The following is a 27,457-nucleotide window of genomic DNA, read 5'->3' as shown; positions in this document are numbered from 1 at the left end:
AACGAGGTCAGTTCAGTCAGGGAGGATGAGGCCCTGTTCTAGCAGTTGAGGTGTGAAAACCAAGAGAGGAGAAACTGGTTCTGTAGTTGGCAAGCCATTCACAGTCTTTGTTCAATCCTGAGCTGATGGTGTCAAATTTGCAGATGAACTGAAGCTCAGCAGTTTCTCTTTGAAGTCTGGTCCTGAAGTTTTTTTGCTACAGGATGGCCACCTTAAGGTCTGCAATAGTGTGGGCAGGGAGGTTGAAGTGCTCCCCTACAGGTTTTTGTATATTGCCATTCCTAATCTCTGATTTGTGTCCATTTATCCTTTTCCGTAGAGACTGTCCAGTTTGGCCAATGTACATAGCAGAGGGGCATTGCTGGCATATGATGGCGTATATTACATTGGTGGATGTGCAAGTGAATGAACCAGTGATGGTGTGGCTGATCTGGTTAGGTCCTGTGATGGTGTCGCTGGTGTAGATATGTGGGCAGAGTTGGCATCAAGGTTTGTTGCATGGATTGGTTCCTGAGCTAGAGTTATTATGGTGCGGTGTGCAGTTACTGGTGAGAATATGTTTCAGGTTGGCAGGTTGTCTGTGGGCAAGGACTGGCCTGCCACCCAAGGCCTGTGGAAGTGTGGGATCATTGTCCAGGATGGGTTGTAGATCCTTGATGATGCGTTGGAGGGGGTTTAGCTGGGGGCTGTATGTGATGGCCAGTGGAGTCCTGTCGGTTTCTTTCTTGGGTTTGTCTTGCAGCAGGAGGCTTCTGGGTACACGTCTGGCTCTGTTGATCTGTTTCCTTATTTCCTCGTGCGGGTATTGTAGTTTTGAGAATGCTTGGTGGAGATTTTGGTGTTCATCTGCAAATTTGACACCATCAGCTCAGGATTGAACAAAGACTGTGAATGGCTTGCCAACTACAGAACCAGTTTCTCCTCTCTTGGTTTTCACACCTCAACTGCTAGAACAGGGCCTCATCCTCCCTGATTGAACTGACCTCGTTATCTCTAACTTGCTTGCTTGCATATATATACCTGCCCCTGGAAATTTCCACGACATGCATCTGAAGAAGTGGGTATTCACCCACGAAAGCTCATGCTCCAAAACGTCTGTTAGTTTATAAGGTGCCACAGGATTCTTTGCTGCTTCAACACATATTGTTGCTAAGGATGGGAAGCGAACTGTATTTTTGTTGATACATTCCCAAAGAATTTCAGTGTTACTTGGCTTACAACGTAAAATGTTTTACTTAAACAAAAACTTCTTGAAGATTCTGGTAAAGGACTTAGATAGTGTAGGTTGCCCACCCCACTCACATGAACTGAAAAATCTTTAAGACCAATGATTATTTTGGGGTAGTTCATTTTTGGCTTCTTCTTGCACTCAGTGCATGGCCTTGGCTTTGCTTTCATTTTATTGACTGACCAACTCACAGATTATTTATGTACTATTTGTATTGTAATAGCACCTGGGAACCCTAATAATGGACTAGGACCCCACTGTGCTAGGTGCTGTACAAACACGGAACAAAAAGAATGTCCCTGCTCTAAACAGCTTGTAATCAAGATAGAAACAAGAGACAGGCAAACAGATGAGGAAGTACAAGGAGACAATACTGGTCAGTAAGATAGACAGTGGTCTGAGCACATCAGCCACCTAACCACTCAAGTCTTTTGTATGAAACAAACAAAAACAAAAAACAAAACAAAAAAGGACATTTTTGGAGGAGGATAATGAGGTAGTTTTGCAGATTCTATGGGAGCTCCTCCCAAGCATAAGCAGCAGCATGAGAGAACGAACAAAGGTGCTTGTTTGAAAATTTAACAAATGGGTGATGGAGGCGAGAGTTGACATTTTGATAGTGAATGAGAGTTAACAGGTAGGATAGGAAACATCACAAAGGGCCTTGAAAATAAAAACAAGCCAGCTTCTGTATGCAAACATAAGGGAAAACCAGTGGAGGGATACAAAACAGAGGCATCATGGTCAAAGCAATGAGTTAGGAAAATGATCTTTGCAGAAGCATTCGGAATGGGTAGAGCAAGATTGCATTTGTCAAGGCCAGAGAAAAGGATGATGTAGTAAAACAAGACATGAGATGATGTGAGCCTGGATAAGAGTTTTAGCTGTGTAGATGGATAGAAAATGCCATATCTTAGAGATGTTATGCAGAAAAAAAAAATCAGCAAGATTTAGACAGTCTGGATATGAGGACCTAGAGAGGTGCAAGTCCACAGTGTTTGAGAAATAAAGTAGCAGAGCGGGCTTGAGGGAAGACTCAGAGCTCTGCTTTAACCATGTTGATAATGACGTTCTGATTAGACATCATTGAACAGAAGCCAGAGATAGGCAGAGATTTTAGTTTGAACAGAAGGCAGCAGGCCTGGAAGTCATCAGTATAGAGGTGGCAGTTGAATTTACTCATGAAATTACCTACAGATAAGGTGCAGAGGCAGTAGAAAAGGGAACCAAGGACAGAGTCCTGTGGAACCCACACTAAGAGGGGGGAATGCGGAGGATCCTCTGGCAACAACAAGCTGAACGAGCAATTAGAGAGGTAGAAGAACCCGGAGAAAACAGAGTCAGAGAAGCCAAGAGAAGACAATATTTCAAGGAAAAGAGGATGGTAGATGGTGTAAAGGTGGCTGATAAGTCAAGGAGGATGAGGGTGGAGTACTGGTTCTGGGTTTTGAGTAGGAAGGGTAATTAGAGAGACAGGGTTGATACAGTTTTTTTGACTCAGATCTGGCTATTTCTTCAGATAATCTTTGAAAATCTAAGCTTAAAGCTTGTCAGCTAAGGGAACGTGGTCATTCTCAGTTTAGTTCTAAAACATTCAGTAAGCATTTTGGCTTAATTATAATTTCTCTGCAACATAAAAAAATGTTTCCCTCAACTCAATAGAGGAGCTGTAAAGATGCCAACACCAGCTGGGCTCCAAAATGTTATGATGCAGAATTTCCAAAGTACTAAATGTACCATAAGGTAAATTGGACCAGAAGCTGCTATTATTTGCAACATAGTTTTTTGTATCCCAACTGGGATAATGAGTTGTAGACATGCTGGTCCCAGCAAACTGACTATTTTTTTATGCGTATAGAAATCCTACAATACAAAACATTTTTAAAGCAGCTGTTTGCCAAAACATCACAGCTCAGCTTGGCTTAGTGGGTCCTCAACTCATTTGAGATACATAAAACATACTGCAGATAATAGCAACCCTTCGTCTAGTTTACCTTAATTGAAGTTGTTATAATGAAGCTTCTTCCATAAAAGAAAAAAAAAGGAGCGAACAATAAAGCATATAGTGCTCCACAGGCCACAGAATTCTTTTAATTCAAAAAGTTAAAAAACTAAGGATTACATAGTAATTTGGGGGTGGGGAGAGAACCAATCTCAACTTTGGCACATTTCATGTTCCTTAGTGCACACAAATCTGTAACCAGGAAGCAAGAAGAGAAACAACTCATACTATTCCCATCTATCATGCATCTTTGAATGTACTTTGAAAATGTGTCAGTTTGTAGAGTGGTGTGTCTCTGGGCTTGTCTACACTTACACTTTATAGCACTCTAACTTGCTGGCTCAGGGGAGTGAAAAATCACCTCGAGTGCAGCAAGTTTGAGCACTTAAAAGCGCTAGTGTGGATAAGGCTCCCAGCGCTCGCAGCTATTCCCCTCATGGAGGTGGATTACCAGGGAGCACTGGGAGCTCCCTCCAATGCTCATGCGTGACCACACTCCCACTGCAAAGCGCTGCTGCGGGAGAGCTCTCGCGGCAGCACTCTGACGTTTCTAGTGTAGACGCAGCCTCTGCCCTCACTACAGCTGACTCTCCAGTGCCTTCCCTCAGCACAGTACACATGGGAGAGTGCTATTCAAAGGAATCAAGAACTGGCTATTGCACTTTTCTTAAAGGCCTTATCCAAAGCCCATTAAATTCAATGGGACTCTTTTCACTGACTTCAACAGGCTTTGGATCATGTGCTAAGAAATGGCTTTCTGGAGTGGACTGAAAAGGAAACAAACTTTTTGTACTTTATATAGGGGAAGACAGTTCACCTGTATTCCTAACCTTGCATACAATGTCCTATCACTCATCCTGTGTTTGAAACATTTAAATGAGAGATTTGCACTGGGGAAGACCTTGATAGATTGAGTCGTTGGGGATAACTTTGACTCAATAATACCTGAATACAGACAGAAATTTGTGACCTCCTTAGCCAGTACAGAGTGACTCATGCTGTCCTCCCCGCAGATTCCTTAAAGAAATAGGATATGAGCAAGCATAAGAACTGCCCTTTACTTAAACATGTTAATAGAAACTTAAAGCATTTTTACTTAATATACTGTAATTTTAGTAAGCTGCATGCTTTACATGTTTTTGTTGCTTATCCCATCCTATGTTCACTCCAGCCAATATTCACGTTCCTCTTTCCCAAATGAAGACAAGCTTCAGCCCAATAATATAGAGCTCAAAGCTACAAATCCACTATGGATTAACTCCACAGCTTCCCTTGTAATTTGCATTTGTCCCAATTTCTGTTCCTCACATACCCTCTTCCCCTTTGCTTAAGGTCCAGATCTCCAACCTGGCCTCTCTCATACCCACAATTTTTCCTCTTTCCCACCTAGTTTAACTCAAAGCCCATGAGTAAGATGTGATCTACAACTACCCTCTAATTAACCAAACTCCATGGCAACAACACTTCTTCAGGAAGAAGCAAGCAGAATACCCATATCAAAGCCATGATCCTCCTTGTGGGAGCCCCACCAGTAAAGCTCTCCATTGGAGTCACATTTTTTTAAGATGTGACAGGTGTATTGACACAGTGGTATGATTGTGTGGTTAGTTCCTCCTATGTGCCATCACTGAGTGGCTAAAGCATGGTAGCACACACTCCAGTGAAGTGAGATAAGCAAGCATCTCCTCCCCCATACTTATACTTCCTGGATTAGAGACACCATGGAACTTATTCAAGACAAAGTATTAAGGGCAGCGTTCTACCCTTCCAACACAGCATGATCAGGAAAATACGGATAGTTGAAATAAAATGTCTAACAACATACTTTAAAACGTACTTTTGGTATTCTCTGAAAACACCTCAATTTTTTATTTTATTTTTTTTTAAACTTTTTCAAGTTCTTTACTGCTCCCTTTTATTATACTGAGTTGCTCACTGTGTAAACGTGGGGAGGCTGCAGCACCCCTAGTTCCTTAACGGTTAACCAATAGACTTTTAATAGGTTACATGGTTACTATTTTTAAACCCTATTTACACCCCTAACTGTAACTAGCTAAAATAAAATAGAAGTCAGATTTGAATTCAATAATTATTTATGTTTCTTCCAAGTGCAAAAAGTGGTTATCACTTTTCCAGTAAATGGCAAATGAAATAAAGAATTATCTGTAACAAACCTACAGGATCAATAGACGGCAAGAGGTCTTTTTTTTCTTGCACCGGATCTTCCTCTTCATCCGTGCTATATTCTTCCATGGTTTCTCCACTTGCAAAGTGAATGATCCTTCTTGGAATTTTCTTGTTTTTTCCTATGATCCCCAGTTCCACATTCTCAAAGCCTCTATCGCCATTTGAGTGCAGCTGTAACAAAGAAAATAATGGTCTCAAAAACACAAGCTTCTGCAGGATAAGCAGTGAAACTGGAGGCTTGGTTCTCACAAAAAATCTGTCAGCCAATCTAAAGTACCTTACTAGAAGTAACAGAAATCATTGAGTGCTTTTCTGAAGATTAAAGTGGAGTTTTTTGTTTTTTAAGTGATGCAGCTGTAAGGTAGCATTTCCCCAACTTATTAAAGCTGAGCTCCCCATTTCAAGAAAACTAAATTAATCACATTCACTTCAACCCTGCCATCGGTTATTAGAGGTCTACCCAAAATGAGCCAGTCACTGAAGTTTTCTACTGTATAGATCTTCACTACATGCCACATCCTCTCTTTTCTTTACATGCTTTGGTGAACAATGAAATAGTTGCAAAGAATCCTGTGGCACCTTATAGACTAACAGACGCTAATGTTGACATTTAAAATATCATTGGCATCTGAGTTAACACTCATTGAAATGAACAGATTTCTTAACTGTTTCAGGCTCTTTGCAAATTCAGGCAGACAGCTCTCACATAACACTCAATTCATGTTTTCAAGGTATCCTTCAAAACCATGAGAGCTAGAGAGTAAATTTTAAAAAATTATAGTTGAGACACTGAAAAACAACTGAAAGGCCTGTCCATGCTCTCTCTCCCTCCCCCAAAACACACACACACACACACACACACACACACACGTTAGACCTTCAGGCCTACCCCAAGGAGGGGTCAAAACCCATGCTTTGAAAAAGGCTGTTGTAAGAGATGAAATCAGGATAGAGTGATTTAAATCAAAATAATTTAAATAACCAATTGTCATCATGACCTAAATCAGCAACCATACAACCTTGATTTTAATCATGTTTTGTATTTGTATTTGTTAGTTCTTTTCCCAAAGAAAATGGTTGATTCTCACTGGTTGGTAACTATAAAAACATGTTGATTTGCAACTAGACTTCACGCTAAATCTGAGGCTTATTTTTTTTCTAAGTAGGAGGTGTCATAAACAGATAGCTAAGGGTTAATGTCTCTTTCACCTGAAGCACCTGACCAGAGGACCAATCAGGAAACCGGATTTTTTCAACTCTGGGTGGAGGGAAGTTTGTGTCTGAGTCTTTGTCTGTCTGCCTGTTTTCTCTGAGCTTTGGAGAAGTAGTTCTGCTTTCTAATCTTCTGTTTCTAAGTGTAAGGACAAAGAGATCAGATAGTAAGTTATATGGTTTCTTTTCTTTGGTATTTGCATGAATATAAGTGCTGGAGTGCTTTGATTTGTATTCTTTTTGAATAAGGCTGTTTATTCAATATTCTTTTAAGCACAAAAACTCAGACACAAACTTCCCTCCACCCAGAGTTGAAAAAATCCGGTTTCCTGATTGGTCCTCTGGTCAGGTGCTTCAGGTGAAAGAGACATTAACCCTTAGCTATCTGTTTATGACAGGAGGATACACTGTACCTATAATTTATTTAAATTATACAGGTCAATTTCAATTACTTTTCTTTTTTTTTTTTTTTTTTACATTTTTATGATGTTAGAAAATAATCTAGTAAGTGCACCATTTGCTATTTTACTTGCAATGAGAAGAGCTCAAAACAGCATTTTAATTTTTGTATTATTAAATAAAACTACATTAAATGTGCTGTACACTAGAAAAGAAGGTTATCAAAACATGTTTTCCATTTAAGAATCAACTGATTTATAAAACTAGGAAGTAGTATCTGTAGTTAGTGAATTGAACTGACTGTTTCTGGTCTCACCATGTCCTTCCAAATTATAGAGAGAGTGTATCATCTTCTCGTACTTAATTTTCATTTATATATTGGAAGAGGAAAACAAGCTTTTCAGCTTTTTCAAACTCCCAATTGGTATCTTAGGGCTCATCTACACTTGAAATGCTGCTGCAGCAGTGCTGCTGTAGTGCTTCAGTGTAGACACTACCTACCCAGATGGGAGGGGTTCTCCCATCAATCCATTTCCCCAAGCAGCAGTAGCTAGGTCAGTGGTCCCCAACCTGGCATTTATGTGCACCCGCCTAGTGACACGGTGTGAAAAGTAGTGCCCAGCAGGGGAGAGAAGCCGCAGCCCCGTGCCTGCCGAGGACAGAGAACTCCGGGGCTGCAGGCACCAGTGTTCTCTGCCCCTGGCAGGCACAGGCTGTGGCTTCTCTCCATGCTGCCCAGAACTGCCAAAAAAAAAAAAAAGCCGCTCAGACTGCCGCTGCCCAAACTGCCAAAGCACAAAAAAACCCAGCCCAAACTGCCGCAGCAGGGGAAAAAAAAAAACAGAAAACAAAAACAACAAAAAAAACCCGCTCAGACGCTGCCTCCCCAAGAATGGATGGAATGCCGCCCCGTAGCATGTGCCATCCCAGGCTTGTGCTTACTCTGCTGATGCCTGGAGCCAGCCCTGTATGTGAGTATTCTTCTGCTGCACTGATACTGCTGTTTTCCTGTGCTTTGAGATTTTTTTTTTTTTTAAAACATTTTGCCCCAAAACAAGTGGTTCAAATAAAAGACAAAATAAGTATTATTTCAACGCAGAGTGGGAAGAATCCTATTGTTTTACTGAAAATAAAGGGAAATGTGTTTGCTTATTGCGTGGTGGTACTGTTGCAGTGCCGAAAAAACAATGTCGAACGCCATTTCTAAACTATTCAAGATTCTTTTGACATTAGCCATCCACTTAAATCTGAGTTGAGAAAGAAGAAAATTAATCAACTCAAATCAAACCTATCTGCCCAGCAATCTGTTTTCACTAGGTAAGTGGCAAAGTCTAAAAGTGCTACTATTGCTTCCTTTAAAAGTACTCATCTGCTCACAAAGAAGAAAAGACCCTTTCAAGATGGTGAAGTGTTGAAGGAAGCATTTTTGACTGGTGCTGATTTCCTGTTTCAAGGATTTCCTAACATGTGTGAGATTTTGTCAGCAATACAAGACTTGCAGTTATCAGACACCACAGTTATGAGGAGGATACATGCAATTTCAAGCGACGTGCAAACTCAGCTAAAGGTTGACTTGGAAATGTGTGACTGGTTTTCACTGCAGTTCGATAAGTCAACATATATCGGATACAGTGCAGTTGGCAGTTATGGTGAGGATGGTATTTAGTGACTTCACCGTAAAAGAAGAGTTACTGAAAGTATTGCCTATGAAAGGGCGAACAAAGGCTGAAGACATCTATAATTTATTCAAAATCATACGCAACATCAGTAAGCATGCTGCTACACAAGCTGTCTGCGATCACCACTGATGGGGCACCAGAAATGATGGGCAGTGCCAATGGATTCATTGCACTCTGCAAGAAGAATGAATCCTTTCCAAACTTTATGTCTTATCATTGCATTATCCACCAAGAAGCTTTGTGCGTCAAAGTTATTTCTTTTCAACATCATGAATGTCGTTATTAAAATAATTAACTCTATTTGAGCTAAACCTTTGCAACACCGACTTTTTAAGGCCCTGTCAGAAGATGTTAATGATAAACAATCTGATCTTATCTTGCACTCAGAAGTACAATGGCTGAGCAAAGGTAAAGTTCTTGCACGGTTTTTAAGCCTAACTGAAGAGATCAACGAATTTCTGAACTCCACAAATCAAACTTTGAGCAACTAGAAGACTCCAGCTGGTTAATGGAATTGGCTTTTCTTGCAGACATCACTGACAAATTGAACATTTTAAATCTTGAGCCCCAGGAAAAAGACAAACATGTGGCTCAAATGATAGGTTCTGTAAAATCATTCAAAGCAAAACTGATCTTGTGGATGTCACATATGAAGTAGTCGTCTCTCGTACATTTCCCAAGTATGACGAAAATGGTATGTGACAATGATATTAACCCATCACCATTTGTTATCCACATTCAAACACTTCTGGAACAATTTGAAAAGAGATTTCAACAGTTCACCATCATTGAGCCTGTAGTTGCCTTTCTTGTGAATCCTTTTACTTGCCAAATAGAGGTAACAGAAATGGCTACATCAAATTGCGAGTCTCATTCAAGTAAGAGCAAAAGACGTGGAACTGGAGATTTTGGACCTTCAAAATGATATTGTTCTAAAATCGTGCGCAACAGATGAAAACTTTTGGAATCTGGTTGACCAAAAAAAGTTTCCTGCCTTAAAAAAAAAAAATGTAGCATACAAAATAAAATCTTATTTCGGTTCCACTTATCCATGTGAAGTTCTGTTTTCAACAATGAACATCATAAAATCAAAATACAGGTCTCGGCTTACAAATGCCCATCTTGACGATTGCTTACGAACTGGAATATCATCCTACTCTCCCAGCTATGAAAAACTGGCTGAAGAAATGCACTGCCAAAAATCACACTGACTTTATTAGAAAAACCACGTGAATTAATTATACCTATTTTCCATTAAGTGCTGATGAGTGCATATGATTAACTTGTGTTTAACTTTTTTTCATATTTGTTTATTTATTGAAATCCATATACAAGTAACAATACAAAGAATATTTTTAATTAACCATAACTGGCTATGTTAAAATAATAATAATAAAAATATATTTGGACCAGCAGCTCAACACTGTTTTACTTTTTTTTTTTTAAATAAAGATGAAAACTGTTTGGTATTTATTTTGTAAAAACTCCTTAATTTTTCTTACAGATAGATAAAAAAGAGCAAACGTAGATGGTAAGGTGAAAGAGTAATTGCAGAATAGTTTAATACCTTTTACATGTAAAATTACCTTTTTATCTTATGGATTCATATATTATGTAATATTAAATAGAATTTTTTGTATTATTTAATGTACAAATACAAAATCAGCCTTGAAAAACTGTTGGCGCCCGCCACACGTTTCTGAAAACATGAATGTGCCATTGGCCACAAAAAAGTTGGAGACCACTAAGCTAGGTCAACTGAATAATTCTTCTGTCAATGTAACACTATCTACACTGGGGGTTAGGTCAGCTTAACTACGTTGGTCAGAGGTGTGGATTTTTCACTCCTCTGAGCGACGTAGTTAAGCCAACTTCATTTTCTAGTATAGACCAGGCTTTAAAGTATGAATGAGCTAGTCACTGAACTGAACTAGTTAAATAAGCTGAAATTAAGATAATATTCTCTCTGCACCTACAGAAAAGGCTATTGCTGTGAAATGTTGGTTTAGTACATCAACAAACTCTGGTTTCAGGTGCTCATCCAGTGACTTCAACACATTCAGTGGTTTAATTCTCTTTAAAACTTGGCAGCAAACATTACTGCTTAATTTTTTTTTATTTAATTTAAATGATTTCAATAGATAAATTATGTTAAGGCCTAAACTTATCAATTTCAAATTTTAAAATAGGCTTATTTAAAACAAAAAAAAAAACCCACACCAACTTACCATATATACTCGTTCATAAGTTGAATTTTTTTAGGAAAAAAGGGAAGCATCAGACAAGGGGGGTCAGCTTATGAACAGCTATAGAGAAGGAGAGGTGGGATACAGTCCCTCTCCCGCAACAGAAGGGGAAAAGGAGAGGCAGCGCAGCCAAAAGGGAAGAGGTGGGGCCACAGCCTCTTCGCTTCTGGCCACTCTGCTCTCTTCACAGCCTCCGGAGCAGCTGCTGCTCTGGGGCTGGCAGGCTGCACCCACGCTGCTCGGCCCCGCCCACCAAGTAGAAAGCATGGGGGTCCTGGGCTAGGGGTGTGGTCATGTGGCGGGTGGTCACAGAGGTTACTCCCCTGATCCCCAGCTTCTCCCCCCAAAAAAATTTCTCCACCAGTTGCTGTCCCAGACCATCAGGATAAGTAGCTGGCACCCCAGGACACTTTGTTTACTTAAGTTTACCTCCGTGCCTGCAGACACTCGAGGTAAACAAACCATCTCAGCCCACCAGCAGCTAATCCTGATTGCCCGGGAGCCAAAGTTTGCCAACCTGTGAATTAAAGGGTCAGCTTATGAATGGGTCAAACATTTTCCAGTTTTACTTATTTTGGAGGGAGAGAGGTTGGTTTATAAATGTACCGGCTTACCCTCGAGTATATATGGTATATTTAAATTTAAAAAAGTTCAAATAAAAAAATGTTTTAAATCATTTATTTTTATCCACTCTGGATTAAACTAATTCTCTTTTATACAGATATCAAAAATATTAAAACAAATCCAGATAGTTAAGTGTATGATCTACATTATTCTTACTTTTTACACATCTATTTTGGGGGGGAAATGTTTACTAAGTAGAACAGGGAAATTTTAACATCTCAAATGTTGCACCGTTGCTTCTCCCACAACACCACAGCTAAAGATGGCAGAACTAATCTATCACCACCTTTTTAAATTATGTTTCCAAGTAAATAATTCAAACTCACTCAATAATGTGGACTTCAAGATCAGATTTTTATAACAATCCCCAATGATAACATTACTTTGGGAAGCATTTACGGACAGAAGACTGTTCTCTCGGGATGGAATTCACCTGAATAAGGAGGGAAATAGACTTCTAGGATGGAGGCTCGCTGAACTGATTAAGAGAGCTTTAAAGTAGGAATTTGGGGGAGATGGTTGGGAGATGTCCAGGAGATCTCCACGCCGAACTTTAACCTTGAGAGGGAAGTAAACAAAGTAAGAGAGGAGTTGTGGACAGAAGAATTGGCATATGGAGGAAGGGTAGTGTAGACAGCAGACTAACAGGTGATGCTGGTGGTAGAATGTCTGTGCCTAACAGGGTAAAGAATGTCAGTGAAGCCAAACGGCAAAAATTAAGATGTCTGTACACTAATGCGAGGAGCCTAGGTAACAAAATGGAGGAACTAGAGCTACTGGTGCAGGAAGTGAAACCGGATATTATAGGGATAACAGAAACATGGTGGAATAGTAGTCATGACTGGAGTACAGGTATTGAAGGCTATGTGCTGTTTAGGAAAGACAGAAATAAAGGCAAAGGTGGTGGAGTAGCATTGTACATCAATGAAGAGGTTAACTACATGGTGGAATAGTAGTCATGACTGGAGTACAGGTATTGAAGGCTATGTGCTGTTTAGGAAAGACAGAAATAAAGGCAAAGGTGGTGGAGTAGCATTGTACATCAATGAAGAGGTTAACTGTAAAGAACTAAGAAGTGATGGAATGGACAAGACAGTCTGTTTGGGCAAAAATCACACTGGGAAAGAAAGCTACTAGAGCCTCCCCTGAGATAGTGCTTGGGGTGTGCTACAGACTGCCGGGATCTGATTTGGATATGGATAGAGACCTCTTTAATGTTTTTAATGAAGTAAACACTAATGGGAAATGTGTGATCATGGGAGACTTTAACTTCCCAGATATAGACTGGAAGACAAGTGCTAGCAAGAATAATAGGGCTCAGATTTTTCTGGATGTGATAGCAGATGGATTTCTTCACCAAGTAGTTGAAGAACCAACAAGAGGGGATGCCATTTTAGATTTGGTTTTGGTGAGTAGTGAGGACCTCATAGAAGAAATGGTTGTAGGGGACAGCCTTGGTTTGAGTGATCATGAGCTAATTCAGTTCAAACTAGATGGAAGGATAAACAAAAATAGATCTGGCACTAGGGTTTTTTACTTCGAGGACTAACTTTAAAGAATTAAGGAAGTTAGTTAGAGAAGTGGATTGGACTGAAGAACTTGTGGATCTAAATGCGGAGGAGGCCTGGAATTACTTTAAGTCGCAGCTGCAGAAACTATCAGAAGCCTGCATCCCAAGAAAGGGGGAAAAAACCACAGGCAGGAGTTGTAGACCAAGCTGGATGAGCAAGCATCTCAGAGAGCTGATTAAGAAAAAGCAGAAAGTCTACAAGGAGTGGAAGAAGGATGGGATTAGCAAGGAAAGCTACCTTAGTGAGGTCAGAACATGTAGGGATAAAGTGAGAAAGGCTAAAAGCCAAGTAGAGTTGGACCTTGCAAAGGGAATTAAAACCAACAGTAAAAGGTTCTATAGCCATATAAATAAAAAGAAAACGAAGAAAGAAGAAGTGGGACCGCTAAACACTGAGGATGGAAAGGAGGTTAAGGATAACCTAGGCATGGCCCAATATCTAAATAAGTACTTTGCCTCAGTCTTTAATAAGGCTAATGAGGAGCTTAGGGATAATGGAAGGATGACAAATGGGAATGAGTATATGGAGGTGGATATTACCATATCTGAGGTAGAAGCCAAACTCTTGAACAGCTTAACGGGACAAAATCGGAGGGCCTAGACAATCTTCATCCAAGAATATTAAAGGAACTGGCGCATGAAATTGCGAGCCCATTAGCGAGAATTTTTAATGAATCGGTAAACTCAGAGGTTGTACCGTATGACTGGAGAATTGCTAACATAGTTCCTATCTTTAAAAAAAGGGAAAAAAGGTGATCCGAGTAACTATAGGCCTGTTAGTTTGACATCTGTAGTATGTAAGGTCTTGGAAAAAATTTTGAAGGAGAAAGTAGTTAAGGACATTGAGGTCAATGGTAATTGGGACAAATTACAACATGGTTTTACTAAAGGTAGATCGTGCCAAACCAACCTGATCTCCTTCTTTGAGAAGGTGACAGATTACTTAGACAAAGGAAATGCAATAGACCTAATTTACCTCGATTTCAGTAAGGCATTTGACATGGTTACACATGGGGAATTATTAGTCAAATTGGAAAAGATGGGGATCAATATGAAAATTGAAAGGTGGATAAGGAACTGGTTAAAGGGGAGACTACAACGGGTCGTATTGAAGGGTGAACTGTCAGGCTGGAAGGAGGTTACTAGTGGAGTTCCTCAAGGATCGGTTTTGGGACCAATCTTATTTAACCTTTTTATTACTGATCTTGGCACAAAAAGCGGGAATGTGCTAATAAAGTTTGCAGATGACACAAAGCTGGGGGGTATTGCTAACACGGAGAAGGACCGGGATATCATACAGGAAGATCTGGATGACCTTGTATACTGGAGTAATAGTAATAGGATGAAATTTAATAGTGAAAAGTGCAAGGTCATGCACTTAGGGATTAATAATAAGAATTTTAGATATACATTGGGGATGCATCAATTGGAAGCAACAGAGAAGGAGAAGGACCTTGGAGTATTGGTTGATCACAGGATGACTATGAGCCGCCAATGTGATATGGCCGTTAAAAAAGCTAATGCGGTTTTAGGATGCATCAGGAGAGGTATTTCCAACAAAGATAAGGAGGTGTTAGTACCGTTATATAAGGCGCTGGTGAGACCTCACCTGGAATACTGTGTGCAGTTCTGGTCTCCCATGTTTAAGAAGGATGAATTCAAACTGGAACAGGTTCAGAGACGGGCTACTAGGATGATCCGAAGAATGGAAAACTTGTCATATGAAAGGAAACTCAAAGAGCTTGGCTTGTTTAGTCTAGCCAAAAGAAGGCTTAGGGGGGATCTGCTTGTTCTTTATAAATAGATCAGAGGGATTAATATTATGGAGGGAGAGGAATTATTTAAGCTTAGTACCAATGTAGACACAAGAACGAATGGGTATAACCTGGACACTAGGAAGTTTAGACTTGAAATTAGAAGAATGTTTCTAACCATTAGAGGAGTGAAGTTCTGGAACACCTTCCAAGGGGAGTAGTGGGGGCAAAAGACATATCTGGCTTTAAGACTAAGCTTGATAAGTTTATGGAAGAGATGGTATGATGGGATAGCTTAAATTTGGCAATTGATCTTTGATTACCAGCAGATAAGTATGCCCAGTGGTCGGTGACGGGATGTGGGATGGGATGGGATCCGAGTTACTGCAGAGAATTCTTTCCTCAGTGCTCAGGTTTTAGCTGATCGCCATATTTGAGGTCAGGAGGGAATTTTCCTCCAGGGCAGACTGGCAGAGGCCCTGGAGGTTTTTTGCCTTCCTCTGCAGCATGGGGCATGGGTCACTTGCTAGTGGATTCTCTGCAGCTTGAGGTCTTCAAACCACAATTTGAAGACTTCAATAACTCAGACATAGGTTAGAGGTTTGTTATAGAAGTGGATGGGTAGGGTTCTGTGGCCTGCTTTGTGCAGGAGGTCAGACTAGATGATCACATTGGTCCCTTCTGACCCTAAAGTCTATGAGTCTACTTCCATCCCAGAACAAATATCAGTTTGAAAATGAACTGCAAAGATTTGGAAAAGCAGCCAAGTCTCAAGATCCAACTGACACACAATGTAATTCTGAATAATTCTGAAATAAGTAAATCACAGCACATAAAAAAGATAGAAAGGTGAACTGTAGGTATCATCAGAATTAACTGTTAAGCAGACATCTTAACCAACACACGCTACCAAACAGAATTCCAGTGGAAAGAATTTCATGCTGCTTTTATTTCTCAACTGAATTCAACACCTCAATCCCAACTATTTATAGAGAAGATGCCAGAAGGAGATGAGTTTCCATACACGTAATGGGACTGCATAGATCTGTAAGTTTTAGACACATTTTCACAACAGAAAGAACATACTAGGCCCTTTAGAGACAGGAAGACAAGATCTCTGACATGAAGAGCTAGCAATCTATATGGACAAGATACAAGAATGGTATGCAACAAAAAGCAATATGATTGAGCACTTGTATGCAGTGCTGGTCCCAGGATATTAGAGGGACAAGGCAGGTAAAGAGTTGGTCCATCCCAGGGGTAGGCAACCTGTGGCACGCGAGCTGATTTTCAGTGGCACTCACACTGCCCGGGTCCTGGCCACCAGTCCAGGGGGGGCTCTGGTGGTGCTTCTTAAACATTTTAAAAACCTTATTTACTTTACATACAACAATTGTTTAGTTATATATTATAGACTTATAGAAAGAGACCTTCTAAAAATGTTAAAATGTATTACCGGCACGCGAAATCTTAAATTAGAGTGAATAAATGTAGATTCGGCACACCAGTTCTGAAAGGTTGCCTACCCCTGGTCCACTTTGTCTCTATGATTGAACAGTAACATTTAGAACACTATTTGTTAGCTACATGTATGGAACACAAAAATGTCCACATACATAAAGGCTTACAGAAAACAATAACATACTGTACAGTAAAAAAAATCCAGCCTATTATGTTGTGAGAGAGTCCTTCTACTCTACAAAAATGTAGTTATTTAAAATATTAACCTAAGCCAACAACAGGAAAGTTTATCACCATACTAATGCTCAAAAAAACAAAAATAAATAATCCTTACAGTCACAACGTGGCTGAACAAAAGACAAGTTTCTATCAGGTGGCTTGGAGGATTCTTTCCACCAACAGAATCAAAATGAAGTCAGATACAAACAAGATCCATATCTTTAAGATGAACAGATAAAATCTCTTCTGTCTTGGCAGTATAAAGCCTATTAGCGCTAATGCAGCGTAATTTTAGCTGTGTCAGTCCTAGGATATGACACACAAAAGATGGGTGAGGTAATATCTTTTATTGGACCAATTTCTGTTGGTGAGAGAGAGGAGCTTTCGAGCTACACGGAGCTCTTATTCCAGTCTGGGAAAGGTACTCCAAGTGTCACAGCTAATGCAACGTGGAACAAATTGTTTAGCATAAGTAGATAGACACTAGATTTATGGTTTGTTACTAAAATCTGTAACCCGCTAACCCTCCCTCTTTTCTTTCCATGACTCCATGTGTGTTAAGGGGTCATTCTACCTTGAATGGTCACTTAGCACATATTCTAACTATGTATGCTAAACAAGTAGTTATGCATTTGGTTTGTAACAGTTGTCAATTTTCCTTTGCATGTTTGTGGCACAGTTTACACACAAAAAGTGGAAGTACTCTAATCTAATGGGTTGTTTGGGGGGGTTTATATTCAGTGAAAGTTCCCCAAAATTCCAGGATCCGGAAGTTAAATTTGTGGATAAATAAGTTTGTCCTATCTCTGTAAAAGCATAGCAGGAAATCCCTGTCCTTCTAACATCACTTCCTGTTAGTTTATTTAGTTACGGGTTGTAGAGTTATCCTTAAACTAGCCCCTCACAATTAACCAGTAACATTCTGTTGAGTAAAAAGACCTTGCCCTGTTTTGAAATTTTAAGCACTGATCAGTATTTATGTAAGTAACACACACAGGTATTTAAGACACAGGAGGTAACTCTCCTGCGTTACTTGGCACAAGTGAGGCCTCAGACTGAATACTTTAAGAAAGATGTGGACAAATTCAAGAGAGAGTCCAGAGGACAGAAACAAATACTATAAAAAGTTTTTAAAAATGTGACCTATTGAGGAAAGGTTACAAAAATTTAGCATGTTTACTCTTTAGTAAAGAAGACTATAGGAGGACCTGATAGTGTTCAAATATATAATATAATGTATAATATATAATGTTCAGGGCTATTATAAAGAGGATAGTAATTGTTCTCCATATCCACAGAATATAGGACAAGAATTAATCAGCTTAATCTGCAGCAAGAGAGAGAGGTTAGATTTTAGGAAAAACCTAACTATAAGGACAGTAAAGCACTGGAATAGGCTTTCAAGGGAGGTGTTTGAATCCCTGTTATTGGAGGTTTTTAAGAATAGGTTAGACAATACTTATCAGGAATAGTCCAGGAAAGCATACTTGGTGCTGTTTAAGCACAAAAGGCTGGACTAGATGACCTCGAGGTCCCTTACAACCCCTACATTTCTATGATCATATAAATTTTAACAACATTTAGACTGAAATGAACATTTAGACTGTTCTAAATAATAGCATGTACTAAATGCTTCACAGACATGCAAGGTAAGTCCCTATCCCAAAGATTTTACAGTCTAAACAGACAAAGGAAAAAGTGGGGAAAAGAGAGAAGACAAACCAATTAATTTTTTTACTATTACATTCAGGTTGTATGATCTCAGCTCAACTTTAATAACTCAAAACCGAGTGTCAAAATATTTAATGTGAAAGTGCTCAGTCTGTATAACTTCACTGTCGTGTGCTATTTCAAGACTAGCTTCAGTTCTTTCACATCCATACAATTATGAAGTCAGGGATGAAATCACTTGAATCTACCAAGAATGTATTCCCTCCACTAGTTTAAACAAGAGATCTAGTAAATACTGCAACTGTAAAGCCACATGAATCTCATTAGAAAAGACACTGCAGCACCAGGAAGTAAATTAATTTTTTCCCCAGTGGTTTTGCTGCCCATCAACTAGTAGAAGTTACAGTGTAAACCCCTGCAAGTCTAAAGTCTGCATACACAGATAGTCTTCCTTATTATGTTTTCCACTGTCGTCGTTCTCCTTTCCCCATCTCTGTGCTTACAAATAGTACAAGCACTTAGAACAGAAATGCTAGCTGGCAACTCATGAATGAGGTCTCCTACTGATTCTCAACTCATAGGTAATCTATTTTGAAGAATAAAGAAAACCTGTTTGAGAACCAGACATTAAACTAAACAGGTACATTTGAAAAAGTATTTACTGAACCAGCTTTCCTATTTTGCCTTATCTTAATTAAAGATAAAAGATGACCTTAACATCTAAACCAGGGGTGGGCAAACTTTTTGGCCCGAGGGCCACATCTGGGTATGGAAATTGTATGGTAGGCCACAAATGCTCACCAAGCTTGGGGTTGGGGTGCGGACTCCAGCTGGGGGTGCGGACTCTGGGGTGGGGCCAGAAATGAGGAGTTCAGGATGTGAGAAGGGGCTCTGGGCTGGAGCAAGGGGTTGGGGATGGGGTGAAGGCTCCAGCTGGGGGTGCAGGTTCTGGTGTGGGCTGGGGATGAGGGATAGGGGGTGCAGGAGGGTGCTCCAGGCTGGGACCGAGGGGGTTCAGCAAGTGGGAGGGGGATCAGGGCTGGGGCAGAAGGTTGAGGTGCAGGAGGGGGCCAGGGGTGCAGGCTCTGGCTGGCACTTACTTCAAGCAGCTCCCAGAAGCAGAGGCATGCCCCTCCTCTGGCTCCTACGTGGAGGCGCAGCCAGGCAGCTCTGCACACTGTCCTGCCTGCAGGCGCTTGGAGCAGGGGCAGCGTGCAGAGCCACCTGGCTGCGCCTCCATGTAGGAGCCAGAGAAGGGATGTGTCACTGACCCCACTGTTTTCTGTAAGCCTCCCTCAAGGGCCGGATTAAAACATCTGGAGGACTGGATGGGGCCCCCAAGCCGCAGTTTTCCTACCCCTGATCTAAACCTTAACATTGCATTAATTACACAGAAGTCAGTAAATTCTAAGGGTATGGCTACACTTGAAATTTCAAAGCGCAAGTGTGAGTGTGGTCGGAGCGCCAGCGCTGGCACGTAAACCACATCCTCTACAGGTGTAGCTTGCAGCGCTGGGAGCCGCGCTCCCAGCACTGCGGCACTGATTACACTGAGGCTTTACAGCGCTGTATCTTGCAGCGCTCAGGGGGTGTTTTTCACACCCCTGAGCGCGAAAGTTGCAGCGCTGTAAAGTGCCAGTGTAGCCAAGGCCTAAGATAGGAGCTACAGTAAAGGCTACTGTGGAAACTGTGTATATGCATTACAATAAGGCTCTTTGTTACATATCCACACAATGACAATGCAATACATGATAGAAATTAGAATAATGGAACTGCATTTGTCTGCGCTACTCCTACCGTAAAACTGTAATGATTCAATATTTATTATTTATGTTTAAATTCTACTTTTCCACTATCCTTAAATGTATGTAGCCTTGTGAACTACTACATCTATAAAGTAAAAATCCTACCATCTTAATACAGTAGTTTGCTTTTAGTGTTATTCAAATTGCATTCTTAAGGTGTTCATAGCTCAAAGAAATCAGTATCTAAACAATTTAAGAACATGTAAAGTGTGACTCAGGCTAAATTAGTACACCTTGAAGGGGCTAAATATACAAGTGGGTTATTATGCTAGCTCTTCTATTTGCATACTGAGCTCAAATCTTAGTTTGGACCACAAGCAGGAATTAATTTAGTATTCTCATCTCATTCTTATTTGTGCACATCATAAAAGCATCACACAACCAGCAGTTTGCTAAGAACAGTAGCCCAAGAACAGAATAGCAGAAGGGATAAAGACTTGGCAATTCTTTGTGCTTGAGATATTCAAAATATACCATCATAACTATAAAGTGACGGGTAACAACCCTCCTGTATACAATACTATAAAATCCCTCCTGGCCAGAGGCACCAAAATCCTTTTACCTGTAAAGGGTAAAGAAGCTCAAGTAACCTGGCTGACACCCGACCTAAAGGACCAATAAGGGGACAAGATACTTTCAAATCTTGGTGGGGGGGTGCAAGGACTTGGGGGGATATTTTTGGGGAAGAGGAACTCCAAGTGGTCCTTTCCCTGTTTCTTGTTAAATCACTTGGTGGTGGCAGAATACCAGGTTTTAACCTAAGCTGGTAGGAATAAGCTTAGGGGGCTTTCATGCAGGTCCCCACATCTGCACCCTAGGGTTCAGAGTGGGGAAGGAACCCTGACATACCCTTTGCTATGCATCCACACAGCTAAAACTCTCACCCAAGCTCACATCAGCTTGTATGGATCACTACAATGACATCTGCTTCAGCCTTGACAAATGCAATCCTCTCCCACTCATAGCCATGCTAAGGCAAAGATTATTCTCCCAGCCCAGCACTTTGACAATATCACCTCACTCTCTGCATCCAACCACTGGCTCGCCCTTCTCCATGTCTTCAGCTTCAAGGCCCTTCTCAACCTATCCCCTATCATCTCTCATATGCTTTATTAAGATGTCAACTCCTGTCTCTGGTCTGTCAGCATTCACCACCTTACTTCTTGCAAACAAGTACCTTTGTGCTCTCTCCCACAAAATTGGGAGCAGCTTCTCGTAAAGATCTATGAAGCTACTTCATTGTGCTCTTTCAAATCCCTCCTTTAATATGACACCTGCACAAATCTGGAGAGTGGTTAGGCTCCTGACACACTGAAACTGCTGCCTATTATGCTGGCCAATACAGTCTCATTGTTTTCTTGTGCTCCTGTCTGTATCCATCTGTCTCCTATCTTAAACTAGATTGTAAGCTATTTGAGGCAGGGACTTTTTGTTATGGGCTTGTACAGTGCCTAGCACAATAGGGCCAGGATCCATGACGGGCTCCTAGGTGTTATGGGAACACAAATATAATAATAGCGGACTTGGGTGTTCTGGCAGAGCTGCTATACTTGCTATAGTATGACTGACCTAAGACAGGGCTACAAGACCTCCTCAGTTTTACATGTACTCAATTCACATATTTAAAGAAAAATGACAACAGAAAAAAGTAATATGGAAATCAGAGCTGTACATCAATCTTTTCAATCCATTAGCTTCATCACTCGTTCAGATCAGAAGTCCTCTAAAACTCTATACCAAAGGATGTCCTTCCTTTGTTTCAGGTAAAACTTGTCAACCTACACAAGCCTCAATATAGGACAAAAGACCTAAAATGAGAGTGAAATAAAAATCAGGAAGCTTAAAGAAGCACTGAAAAAGTTGGCAGGCTTTAGTGAGAAATATTTCCATACACACAGCCTCCTAATGCCTTTATTGATCCTATTTTCTTTTGTTGTTGGTTTTTTGGGGGTAGGTTTGCACTTTTATTAAATTCAGTTAAAATGTTAAAAAGTGTTCTACTGAGGGCGGCAACCACCAAAACATAAGAAGTGAAAACAGCTAGAGGCTTGCTATAAAAGCAAAACTCTGTGAAATGCAAAAAGTAAACAAAGCATGAAGTAGTGAAAGAGCATATTAGTCTGGGTTTGTTTTTTTAACGTTCACTTTTGGTCATCTCAGGTATCACTAGTAGCAGAGGTAAGAAAATCTGTCAGGTTAAAGACTATTTTTAAGAAGTAATGTCCCTTGTATGTAAGATGGCTATATCTCAATACACTTGCCACCACCTCCACAATACTGCGGCCCCTTGTTGTAAAATTGTTTTGACAAGACACACTATCTCACCAGCCAGTCATCATTAAACCAAAGCCACATACTAAAACTACATTGACTTCACTTGCACACCCCCACCCAGCTACACTGTTTAGCTAGTTTTGCCAGAAAAAAGTCTCTGTTCACAACCTAAATGGAATGAAAATAAATTACAGCTCCATTTGAAAAAATAATCATGCAAAAGCATGACAGGCATTGTAGTAAATGCTTGTGCTATGGGGAGGATAGCTCAGTGGTCTCAGCATTGGCCTGCTAAACCCAGGGTTGTGAGTTCAGTCCTTGAGGAGGCCATTTACACATCTGGGGCAAAATCAGTACTTGGTCCTGCTAGTGAAGGCAAGGGCCTGGACTCTGGTCCCCTCCAGTTCTGTGAGATAGGTATATCTCAATATATTTTATTAAAACAAAATGTAAGCTAGGAGAAATACTGAGCTTCTCACACTTAAACCAAAGTCCAAGAGACATCTTTTGCCCTCAATCCAAACCTACCAACCACTTGAGAGGAACCACTTGCCACTGAGGTATTAAACTCTACAGAATCATCACCTGTAGGGTTACAAATAAACCTTAACAAAAGTGGGCAGCCATATTTCAAGTCAAACATGCAGTTACTGAAGCAGTGATTTATGGAGGACGTCCAGTTTTCTAAAGATGGGAGGCCATAGGAAAGGGCCTTCAAGCTATACATTACAAGGTAAAACCCATGTTGTGTCTATATATATTTGACAACTATTTTGAGCCAGAGGAAGAGGCAAGTAATGTCTAGGTCTTAGCGGACTATTATTACCATCAAAATAAACAAAAGCTTTGCAGTTATGTAGCATCTTCTACCCAAGACTCTCCAACCAGTTTACAAACACTGATGACCTCAGCCTCACGCCAGCCCTGGGGGACAGGGAATCACTACCCTGTGGTGGCACAGGCTGGGCACGGAGCCGTGGAAAAGTGATTTGCTGAGGACCACCTACAGGAAGCGCTGGAAAAAGAACCCAGGAGTCCTGACTCCCAAGCCCCCTGCTTTAGCTACAGACCCACGTCACCCCCCTTTGCTCCTCCAGGGGCCGGGAAGCCTCTCTGCGGTGGGCAGCACCTGCCCCATTGGCCAGCGGAAGAACAGAAAATAGGCTCCGGGCAGCCCCCCCATAGGTGGTGTCGGGTCACCGTGGCCAGGCCCAGCCCCTCCCTTGTACAGGGCGGGGGATGAGGGCTCAGCCGGTGCCCCAGCCCCTGGGGAAGCCGATCTCACCTGCTCTTGCTCCATGGCGCGGGGGGCAGCGGCGGGTGCGGTCCCGGCTGGGGAGGCGCAGTACAGGGTGATAGCGGAGAGACCCTGCTCCATGCCCCCGCCAGCCCACGGAAGCGACGGCCCAGGCCCAGCCAGACTCCGCCGGGCCCTGCGAAGTGAGGTTACGAGCGGCCCCGCCCTCCCGCTTGCCGCGCCCCCGGAGCGCAAGGGCGGGTGGAGAGGCCGTTGCCAAGCGACCGGCTGGGCCTGGCAACTCCTGTGGCGTCTGTCTCGCAACCCCAGATATCGCCCGGCTGCACGGCCAGGACCCCCGCCCGCCGCCCCCCACTGCCAGAGACCCCCCATAGCCAGGCTCCCCGCCGCCAGAGACCCCCCATAGCCGGGCCCTCCACTGCCAGAGACCCCCCATAGCCAGGCTCCCCGCCGCCAGAGACACCCCATAGCCGGGCCCTCCACTGCCAGAGACCCCCCCATAGCCGGGCCCTTCACTGCCAGAGACCCCCCATAGCCAGGCTCCCCGCCACCAGAGACCCCCCATAGCCGGGCCCTCCACTGCCAGAGACCCCCCATAGCCAGGCTCCCCGCCGCCAGAGACACCCCATAGCCGGGCCCTCCACTGCCAGAGACCCCCCCATAGCCGGGCCCTTCACTGCCAGAGACCCCCCCATAGCCAGGCTCCCCGCCACCAGAGACCCCCCATAGCCGGGCCCTCCACTGCCAGAGACCCCCCATAGCCCCCCCCCACTGCCAGAGACCCCCCCATAGCCAGGCTCCCCGCCGCCAGAGACCCCCCATAGCCGGGCCCTCCACTGCCAGAGACCCCCCCATAGCCAGGCTCCCCGCCGCCAGAGACCCCCCATAGCCGGGCCCTCCACTGCCAGAGACCCCCCATAACCCCCCCCCCCACTGCCAGAGACCCCCCCATAGCCAGGCTCCCCGCCGTCAGAGACCCCCCCCATAGCCGGGCCCTCCACTGCCAGAGACCTCCCCCCATAGCCAGGCTCCCCGCCGCCAGAGACACCCCATAGCCGGGCCCTCCACTGCCAGAGACCTCCCCCCATAGCCAGGCTCCCCGCCGCCAGAGACACCCCATAGCTGGGCCCTCCACTGCCAGAGACCCCCCCCCCATAGCCAGGCTCCCTGCCGCCAGAGACACTCCATAGCCGGGCCCTCCACTGCCAGAGACCCCCCCATAGCCGGGCCCTCCACTGCCAGAGACCCCCCCCATAGCCAGGCTCCCCGCCGCCAGAGACACCCCATAGCTGGGCCTTCCACTGCCAGAGACCCCCCCATAGCCGGGCCCTCCACTGCCAGAGACCTCCCCCCATAGCCAGGCTCCCCGCCGCCAGAGACACCCCATAGCCGCCCCCCCCACTGACAGAGACCCCCCCATAGCCAGGCTCCCCGCCGCCAGAGACCCCCCATAGCTGGGCCCTCCACTGCCAGAGACCCCCCCCATAGCCAGGCTCCCCACCGCCAGAGACCCCCTATAGCCAGGTCCCCCACCACCAGAGGGCCCCACCACCAGAGACCCCCCACCCCCATAGCCAGGCCCCCTGCCACCAGAGACCCCCATAGCCAGGCCCCCCGCTGCCAGAGACCCTCCCCACCCCCATACTCAGGCCCCGTGCTGCCAGAGACCCCGCCCTTAGCCGGGGCCCCACTGCCACCAGAGGGTTACCCCCATAGCTGGGCCACCACCGCCAGAGACCCACCCCCCATAGGCCACCCATCCCCACAGCCAGAAACAGCCAGACACCCACCTACCCCCAAAGCCAGGAACTCTGCTGCCAGACACCCACCCCTGTAGCCGAGCTATCCATCCTCACAGCCAACCCCACCACCACCACACCCACAGACCACCACCACCAGAGACCCACCTCCCATAGATAGGCCACCCACCCCCACAGCCAGGACCTCCGCTGTCACCCCAACAGCCAGAATCCTTGCAGCCAGATACCCACCCACAACCAGGACCTCTGCTGCCATACACCCACCTCCGTAGACAAGCCACCCACACCCACAGCTGGACCACCTGAAGTCACTACCTCCCACCTTCACAGCCAGACCCCTGCAGCCACCGCCACCCACCTCCCACAGCTGACATTCTCTGTATAAGTAGAATACACTTTGATGTGGAATAATATTTTAATTTAGGTTATTACAGTATTATTTTCTTAGTATTATAGTTAAGCAAAGTACAAAAAATGTTTACAGATAAGAGCAAGCGGTCATGCTTGTTGTCATTGTTGATGTTTGATTGTTCTTAAAACATAAAAATACTTCTAGAACATTAACTCAATACCATGTTCTTGACACAATATGGTAGTAGACTACAAATGCAGAACAGAGCATATGTTTAAAATGTAGAGTGGGTATACTAATGTAATACTGTAGCAATAATAATGAATATACTGTAACTGTTTACTTATCAGAAAAAGCAGGCTGCCATTGGTCAGATGACACTCCCCATAACAGCAACAGTTGCTTAGGAGCAACATAGCAAAAGGGCACAGATATGTTGCTACTAATGAGCATCTACTGTACCACTTCCACTCAAAGAAACCAGAACCCCCTGTGACACTGGTAAACCTGGTGCCAGCTCTTGTCAAGTCTATAGGCATCAGCTGAGCACTGCCAGACTGTTGACACTCAGTACTTCAAAATAATGCCCTGGAACCTCCATTTTTAACACTGTGATATGATTGTGATATGTTTTGTACAAACTATGCCTTGTGAGGTATCATTTTAAAAGTCTTGATCTGTTGAAGATTAATATCCTGTTGGATTGTATGTAGTATTGTATGTGAAGTTATGAAGTATTGCTATATGTGCTACTGAAATATGTTGTGAGGTTGGAAAACACCCACAGCCAGCCTTTCAGTTGCAACAAAGGAGGGCCAGACAGTGTTGATGGCTCATCAAGAAAATAATCCACTATCCCAGAGGCTTCTTAGAGAAGGTATATACTGCTTGACCAATGGAGACCAATGACTGACCCCCATATCACAGCAAGGAATTTTTTTAGCAGCTGGAAGAAAATAAAAAGAGAGACAATTACATCATCACTTGGCCTCTCCCCCATATCAACACCTGGAAGCATGTCTGGAACGACAAAGACTTTGAACTGGGGAAGTTTGGTCCCAGGCTAGAAGGTAGCCTCAGCCTGTGTATTGAGGAACTGTAACCTGCTTGTACCATCTGTCAAGGTGATACACTGCTTGATTCAAATCCTGCTTAGTTTGTAAAATTTAGACTGCTAATTTATTTTTATTTCTTAAGTAACTAACTTTGACAATTATGCCTGCTACTTATAATCACTTAAAATCTGTCTTTCTGTAGTTAATAAATCTGTTTATATTTTTCCTAAAACAGCATGTTTTGGTAGAAGTGTTTGGGAAATCTCAACTCAGATTACAAAGGCTAATGTATGTCCATTCCACACTGAGGGAGTGGCAAATTATTTAAGGAACTTGCACTGCCTAACGGAACCTTGAGCAGTGCAAGACTGTACAGTTCTGGGGTGCAAGCCTATGCACTGGGAAAAATTGGCTGGAGCGTCTCTATCGATCATTCATGAGCGGCTGGGATGTATGCATATAACTCAGTCGAATGTGTCCTTGTCTTTCAGAAGCTTGTAGCTTGACATCAGTATCACATTACGAGAGGCAGCCAGGTTGGTGGGTTTGGGGGCTCAGTAGTCCCACAGTCCAGGTTGCACCTGGGACCCTATGACACAGACTCATAGCTGGAAACCAAACCAGCTCAGTTGTTTGTTAAAGTTGTTCAATATAGTTATTAGTCTTATAAGACTTTATCTAGTGCAGGGGTCAGCAACCTA

At 43.0% G+C, this 27,457-nt stretch overlaps 1 protein-coding gene across 1 annotated transcript in view; it reads right to left on the bottom strand.

Annotated features, from left to right (window-relative positions):
• FAM177A1 (family with sequence similarity 177 member A1) overlaps positions 1–23,779 on the bottom strand; it is a 42,016-nt gene extending 18,237 nt beyond the window's left edge. The window contains exons 1-2 of the mRNA XM_050954008.1: positions 23,617–23,779; positions 5,409–5,588 (exon numbers count right to left, since the gene is read on the bottom strand). Of these exons, the coding sequence (XP_050809965.1) occupies positions 5,409–5,588; positions 23,617–23,709 (273 nt within the window). The 5' untranslated portion in view covers positions 23,710–23,779. The remainder of the gene's footprint in view (positions 1–5,408; positions 5,589–23,616) is intronic.
• Between the last annotated feature and the right edge of the window lie 3,678 nt (positions 23,780–27,457).

Source organism: Gopherus flavomarginatus, chromosome 5, assembly GCF_025201925.1.
Source record: "Gopherus flavomarginatus isolate rGopFla2 chromosome 5, rGopFla2.mat.asm, whole genome shotgun sequence".
Classification (NCBI taxonomy): Eukaryota; Metazoa; Chordata; order Testudines; family Testudinidae; genus Gopherus; species Gopherus flavomarginatus.
The sequence above is the reverse complement of the archived record's forward strand: the minus strand, read 5'-3'. Positions and strand labels throughout refer to the sequence as shown.